General features: G+C 32.6%; 1 protein-coding gene across 1 annotated transcript; it reads right to left on the reverse strand.

The window, feature by feature from the left end:
• Positions 1–3,368: 3,368 nt before the first annotated feature.
• LOC122600168 (protein root UVB sensitive 1, chloroplastic) lies at positions 3,369–8,167 on the reverse strand. Its single transcript, XM_043772838.1, has 7 exons — positions 7,427–8,167; positions 6,440–6,715; positions 5,824–5,880; positions 5,513–5,711; positions 4,652–4,767; positions 4,128–4,304; positions 3,369–4,053 (listed from the first exon to the last, which is right to left on the reverse strand). The coding sequence occupies exons 1-7, from the start codon at positions 8,096–8,098 to the stop codon at positions 3,790–3,792; spliced, it is 1,761 nt and encodes a 586-aa protein (XP_043628773.1). The 5' UTR covers positions 8,099–8,167; the 3' UTR covers positions 3,369–3,789.
• Between the last annotated feature and the right edge of the window lie 137 nt (positions 8,168–8,304).

Below are 8,304 nucleotides of genomic sequence, written 5' to 3' on the forward strand. Positions count from 1 at the left end.
TTTCACTTTTTGTAGCGACCCTCGCTGCAAAAAGTAGGAGTGGTCGGGTTAAAAAAAAAGTGATGGGGATACGGGGGCGTTTTTTTATTAGTACATTAGTCATAACAATCACTAGTTAGCCATTCCTCCTATGATAAAAGGGCATTTTTGTCGTCATGTATAAATTTCATTCCACTTACCCCTGTAATTATATATACCAAACATATGAACAATTTATAACATACTAAATTCATTCCACTTATCCCTGTAATTATATATACCAAACATATGAACAATTTATTTATAATATATATACAAATGTACAAGTGTTTTATGCGTAAAATGTACAAGTTTTTATAACACATAATATTTTTTACCATTCTTTCATTTTAACCCCTTAAACTTTATATCTTTTAACTTTTTTCTCACATTAATGTTTTCGTTTGTATTTTCTTGATACTAAATTTTGGATTCTCATATTTTTATCAAACAACTTTCACACAGTACGGTTTTACTATAATTTTCATCCGCCTTTTTATATATTTAATGTTTTTAATATATTCCTAAAAGCCTATGTAAATGTACAAGTTCTTTATGCATGAAATATACAAGTTTCTATAGTACATAATAATTTTTACCAGTTTTCAATTTAACCCCCTAAAGTTTCTATATTTTCACTTTGTCCCAAATCAAAATTTCATTTTTATTTTATTGACACTTAACTTTTTGGTTTTTATGTTTTTACCAAGAAAACTTTCACACAATTATGGTTTTACTTTTAACTTTTATCCGTTCTTTATATATCTAACGTTTTTAATATATAATAAGTTTTATCATCTTTACATCTTACGTTCATGTAATATTTAAAGCGTTCATATAACGCATAATAATATTTACCAATTTTCATTTCTCCCTAAGGTTTCTATCTTTTAACTTTTGTCCTACATCAAAGTTTTCGTTTCATTTTCTTGACACTTAACTATGGGTTCTCATGTTTTTATCAAACAACTTTTACATAGTTACGGTTCTACCTTTAAACATTTGATTTTTTATATTTTCATCTGTCTTTTTATATATAATACATTCATGTAACATTTAAAATATTAATATAGTTATTGTTTATATTTTTATATATCTTATTATTAATTTTTTACATTTTTTTTATTGTTATTGTTATATGTTTAGTTGTCTTTTTTAAATTTCGGTTTAAATATTTGACATAAATCCGGGTCTAAAATATTGTCGTGTAAAAACGTATACCGCAGCAACGCGCGAGTTAAAAAACTAATTTACCTATATACTAAAAACTAATTTGAATTTTACAAGTTAATTTGCATAAAATACAACTACCTAATACATCATATCATACACATCTTTCCATTCATTTTCTAATTTACCCTTATAATTTTTATCTTTTAACACTTAACCCCCCTCAACTTCTTTTTTTCCATTTATTAGTAACAAACTTTATGTTCTCATGTTTTTGCCACACAAATATCACATATTTACAGTTTACTCCTGAAAATTGTTTATTCGTTTGGTTGGCTTTCTTACTAACTTTCGAACTTTATAACATCACGATTCTCACACTTACTTTTCGTTAACATTTGGTTTTCTTCTCCTTTACACCTTCATTTAATATACGTAAATTAGTATTTTTTGTTTGTTTGTTTTTTTTCTTTCTCATCCCAAAATTTATATATCATCATCATTGTCGTAAGAATGTCATGCATTATATGGATAAATATAGTTGTTATTATTCTTATATATTCTTATATGTTATTTTTATAATTTTTACATGTTTAGTTATCTTTTTTCTAATTTGAGTTTGAAGATACTTTTGTATAGTCACTTTTTACCATGAGTTGTAAACTTTACGTATCATTATTTTTCCTGGGGCAACGCCCGGACATAAAAACTAGTAACATACTAAAAACCTATATATTTTTACCATCTCTTATGCTTAAAGTACAACTTATATACTTTTACCATTTCTTATGCTTAAAGTACAATATTATTTACTTTTCACTCTTAAGCTGTAAACTTGAAATTTGAAAAGGCTAGAATTATCTACATTCCTTCAGCCACTTATTAGGCTACTATGTATTTTCCTTCCTTCCAGCATTCTCTTTTTTTCTTTTTCTTTTTCTTCTTCTTTTTTTTTTCTTTTTATTTCATAGTACTTTCACATTACACCTACAACACCTTGCATGTCAAATTAATTTCATTACTCAGATGGTTTATAGAAAAAGTAATTTGTTTCATTACCATTTAATCACTTCTGCTTATCTATTCGATTTATTTTTTATGGAATGTTTAATTGTTATTATTTGAAGTAGGTAAAGGACTAAATTTGAGGAATCTAATAAAAGGCTTTGGGTTGGATGGGAATTTTTTTTTTTATGGTTTGGTTGGGAATTAACTCAATCGCCAAACCATGCCAAACTATTGACTACCTTCGGAGCCGCTCATCTGCTATTATTTGCGTATTACGTAAGGGGGTTTAGTTTTTTTTAATGGAACAAGCATAATACCCGCACGTTGCGGCGTAATTTTGTTTTAGGAGTGACAATTTGTTATAAGGGTGATACGGTAATTCAGTGTTGTAGTGTACGGAGAACCATTTTGAGAACCATATATATAGTGAAAGGGGTTTTTTGAAAGAAAAAAAAAGTATACTTAATTTTTAAAACATATCATAAATAAAACTTAAAAATGCTTTATAAAGGAGTATCAATTGTTAGGTCTTTTTTAAAAAAAATTTCATAACACACTTATATAATGTTTTATGGTGATACAGCTTACTTACACTAAGAGTTATTTAATTTGGACCTTATGTCCTTTTCATTATTTGTGGTCGCGTCTTTTTTTTTTTAACCTCACCAGGAGTAATATTACTAATTAATTGTGTTACCTTTGCAGGTCAATCGGTTATATCTTTACTTGCTTTATATTAGCGTTTTACACCAACCGCACGTTTAATTTGTTGTCAAGTTTGTCATCTTTCTATATAGTTGTTTGTCATCTTATTTATAGTTTCTTTCATAGCAGCAGATAGATAATACGTAGGTAGTATTTGTAATCTCTGCAACAACTTAAGAAATGTCGACTTCGAGAAAACGTAAACACAATTCTCTCGGTCCAAAACATGCAGCAGAAATTACGTTTCAAAATGCTATGCAGACTCGCCAACACCCTTCTACGACTCACCCTTTACCTCCTAATAAACCTGTCTATATAGACACTGCAATTGTATACCTTCTGTAAATGCAATACAACCTCCCGCAGCAACGCGCGGGGTAAGCATCTAGTATGTACTAAAAGTTCATTCCATTCCAATATGGCTACAATTTGCTTATAAATTAATGGTAGTTCCTTCCATTCCAATATGGCTACAATTTGCTTATAAATTAATGGAGTACATATTAACAGAAAATGTATTATGCATAAAACCATCATCACATTACATATACCGATATGGCAACTGTTTCAAGCCTCCCATCCCAAGCCTTCTAACACGTTAATCAATTGTCTATCTTGCCATATCTAGCACCAAGGTCGTATAAACCGATAATAACATTAACAAAAAGCTCCAAAAGAACTATTTTAGTCCAATTTGATTATCACACACCTGTCAAAACAACCACGATCATTTGCAGTTGTGTATGTACATTTATTGATCAGTAGTTAACTGTTCAAAATTCCACTATTTGTCTATTCCTGTAAACCGCATTTTCCAAAATCCTCAACCTATTTTGCAGCATAGGCAAAGCAACAATTAACTTCTCTATAAACTATGGACACATTTGATCAGTAATCTGGACGAATTCTATGAGGTAAAGGTCTAGCTACAAGACTATCAGTCACCCAACCTGCAACCTCCCCGTCATGTTTAGCATGGTTGAATTCCCTTTCTACATACTCTAACGATATTTGCAGCATTCCCCCGGGTCCACAATCATCAAATATGCTTACAGATTTTAGCCCAACATTTTCCTCCAACCAGTAGAGGTAATTTACATGAAACATCGACTTTAGCATATCTTGTGGTGAACATACATCTTTCAGTATCACCTATACAGTTATCATTAGATATTGTTAAACGGAGTGGAAAAACAAGTAAAGTAAATGAGAATTGATATACTTACGCAAAATTTTCCATTGTGCTGAGTTAAAATGTAGCCTTGGTTTTTGTACAAGTCGAGTAATGCATGTGCATCTGTTTTAGTTTTGATAACGTCGGAGAGCTTTGATCCCAGCTCTAATCTTTGCTCAATGGTAGCAGCAGCTTGTTTAGCTTCAGGCGAGAGTACTCTATGCTCTGCCTGAAGTGGGAAAATATCAAACATATATATATCAGGCGAGGTGGCAAAATGGGCAGATTGGGTAAAGGGGCCAAAACAACTTCGAGGTGAAATAGTCATTCTGTAGTACAGGTCAGAACGGGTTGATAGGGTTGACCAGAAACACCTCCCTCCATTTTCATTGATTTTACAAACAATTAGTGTTTTTATTCTTAACAAGAAAAACAATATTATCCAAATAAAAATCTAAACATTTGAATAAAGATATTTAGGACAAGGCATGCACTAAATATCTATCAATCTAAGATTAACATACAACTAAATTACATTAGAAAATGCACAACAAAGATTTTGAAACTTTGACTTACTTTGTTTGCTGGCTTCAGACTGAGGAGTGGTAGAGCAGGGAAGAAGGGTTCTTCATCATTGACCTCTTTCACCGTAGGAATAAGACCGCTTAGCAGATATTCACCAAATACCAAGCCTGTATATTGGCCATAGAATACAAGTTCAGCTTACAAGATTGCAGAATGGAGAAATTTTTATAGAATGACTAATTGGCTGCATCCCGAAGTAACAACTCACAAGTATAAATTAAGCTTTCTTATGCATACTTTCATCCCCTTCATTGTACGGCTTTAGTAAAATCTTTTTTCACTATCAGATTATCTAAACTTAGAGAAAAAAGGGGTCATGTTTGCCCTATATACGAAGGGGTTTAAAGTATAATAATCATAATAAGTATCATGTGTTAGGGAAGACAGGCTTAGAACAGCTGAACTATTACTCCATAAATTATATATGTCACGCAGAAAAGAACTCAACCACCCACTTGATCATCATACATATTGTCAAATAATGTAATACTAAAAAACAAATACTAGGGCACTTTGCCACTAGATGTCAGACATACAGACTGTGCAGTCCTAACCTTTATCATACAGTAGTATTTTCTCCAAGGCTTATCTATAGGACTTCTAAAAAAATTATATTATATGCAAAACCAAGTCCTGCCAGAGCTTTGAAAAAAGTCCCGTGTAGCACATGTACACCAGTGGATTTTTCTAATAGGCCATAACACATACAAATTTACCAGCATAAAAAAGAAAAATTGATTACAATACTTTACTACACTATTTGTGTCATGTAAAAAAGAACTTAATAGTCAACACTCAACAGCACAAGGTTGATTGTATAAAAGATGATAATAGAAAGAAAGGAAAAAGTACTTGCACGATAAGGATTCAAAGTCCTTAATTGAATGGATTGATACGATTTGAGATTGCAAAACATGTGGATCCAAGTGACAACACCAAAAGAAGCAAGAGCCAGAGGTGTAGAAGCTTGTATGCAATTAGCTAATGCTATGCCAAGCATTATACCAACAGATTTGCTCACCATTCCCTGAGCTTCACCCTTTGCTATGACCTGCCGTTATGAATTATAATAAGAATCACACATAATTTATCCAAATAATTAAGTTTTTTCTTTTAAAACTTGCCAATTGCATCAGAGAAAATAGTAAGCAATACAGAATTACCTCAGCAAAGTTCCTTTGAGCAGCAAAGCCGGCAAAAAAACAGCTTCTGGTAGCAGCCTGAAAAGTAAAGAGTTCAACTACGTGGACATGCATAGACCAATATAAACTCGCTTAAATACACCATCTATCTCTGAATATCCAGCTTATTCAACAGAATATATGTATTCATACTGATAGAGGTGTCATTTAAATCCCTTTGTTCATTAAGGGGTAAATTTTGGTTACCTTTGTCTTTAACAAGTGAAATCGGAATATCAAAAGAATAGAGCTAAAAGGGAGGTAAAGAAACGCCAAAGTGCAATTAAATATCGAGAAGTTGATTACATATAACATATACTTTTTCTCCCCAAGATTTATTACAAATTATTCATATATGATTTTTATCCATGATTTTCATATATGAAAACAGAGGTAAACCTTTTATAACAGATCATTTTAATTATGTATAACCCTGGAGTCTTCTATACATAGCGAACATCCACAGCACAAAGTTGTTGTCCAAAATATTCAGTTATGGATGGTATGCATAAAATATAAATGTCACCCCAACAGAAAATCCTTTTCTGAATCCTATCTTGTGGCCATACCAGGCTTTAGAGAAATAGAACAAAGATACCTGAATAAGTGTAGCTGCAGATCGCCCTGCTCCAGCAACAGCACCAATTGGGACAAAAAGATGTGGAAAAGCAGGAGTCAAAATTTCCATACCAAAAGCAGCATTTTCCAAGAAATCAGCAAATAATCTCCATCCTTTTGGATTCACATCAAAATGCCGCCCAAATTTTGACAAAAATATTTTACTTAGATACCCAATTCCATCCTTGAGCACCCAATTCACAGCCGCAGCAGTAGGAATCGCCCCTTTTCCCAATCCAACAGCATATAGCAACGACTACATTAAGCACAATCTAGTCAAACCAATAGATAACATAAAATTCAGTTATATATTGCAACCCTACAAATCATTGATTTTGTACCGCTCTAAATGGGCAATCACTTAGAATCAAACATCCTTACTATTGCCAGCAATATAACACAATAATCCAACTAATGAAACTATATCAATATACACGATATTATGGCATCACTCGAACCAAACTATTGTATCAAAATTCCCACAATTATTACACATTAATCCAACAAAAGAAACTGTATGAATACAATACATTAACTCTATAACCTATTTGATCTTGATGTCCTTCAAGAAAAACTATATTTAATAGGACGGTGTTTCAAATACGCCATTAGCAATTAATTCTTTCAAATAGTTAAGGTAATCCTATGAAACTTATAGTTCTGAAATAGTCCTTTCAATCTTAAACTTCAGATAAAACCTCATTTCTAAAGGGCGTATCAGAAATATGTTTGTAAATTCTCATAACTAAATATACTTGTGCAACCGAAATGTTAGAATAATACTCCATATAAAACACAGTGTTGCAAAAAAAATAAGTTTTGAACACCTTCTTACATTTCTAACAAACCAAGCTTACAAGTTACAAATGCCAACATATACAGCCCAAAAAGATGCAAACTTTAATACCCCCACGAAACAAAAGCCGATCAAACCATCAAATCCAAAATCCCCGAAAGAAAAACTTACTTGTGTAGCAAGAACACTACTAACTTGAGCAGCAATCCCTTGAACACCTCTCCATAAAGAATACTCCATATAATCACTAGTTACACTATCCGGATACCCTTCAGGAAGCATCAACCTCATAAACATCTCCTTACATTCACACCACATTTTGGGAACCACGTCTCCAAACGACATCGTCTCAAACGATTTCAAAACCGACGCCTTTTCAACAACAAACACATCACTCACATCATCACTTACAAGTTTCCTTCTTTTTCCTCCTTTCAATTCCCAAACCCAATTCCCATTTTCAATATCATTTCCATTATTCTCTGCAATTGCATAATCTTGAAAATATAACTGAATTAGTAAAGAAAGGAGTACACATACTAATACACCTTTTGTGTGTGAATTTGGATTGTTATCATCATTGTGTTCACCAAACCATCGACCCCACCAGTTATTTGACCCGCCGCCGCCGTTACCGGTGGTGCCACCGCCGGTGCCGGAAAACCCATCAAGAAAAGAGAGTAACTTGTGATGGGGTTTTGGTAATGGTTTCCATTGTTGAGTTTGGGAGAGGATTCTGGAGGTGGGTTTGATGGTGGTGTGGAAAAAAGTTGGCCGGAGTGTGAGGATATGCGGTTGTTGGGTGGTGATTGACGGCGGCGCCGGCGAAGGTGAGAGTAGCATGGTTTGATTGTTGAAGTCAAAAACCCAGGAGGAGTTACAAATGGTAGTTAAACCCTGTTTTTTGGTTGTCAAATTTGGAAATATTTTGATTCACGTGCATACAAAAATATTGTTGTTTTGTAATACTAGTATTGTTTAACCTTATTGAGCAAAATACGAACATAAAACAAAATAAGATAAGATTTTATGATAAAAAATGGTATACG

Source organism: Erigeron canadensis, chromosome 5 (assembly GCF_010389155.1).
Source record: "Erigeron canadensis isolate Cc75 chromosome 5, C_canadensis_v1, whole genome shotgun sequence".
NCBI lineage: Eukaryota > Viridiplantae > Streptophyta > Magnoliopsida > Asterales > Asteraceae > Erigeron > Erigeron canadensis.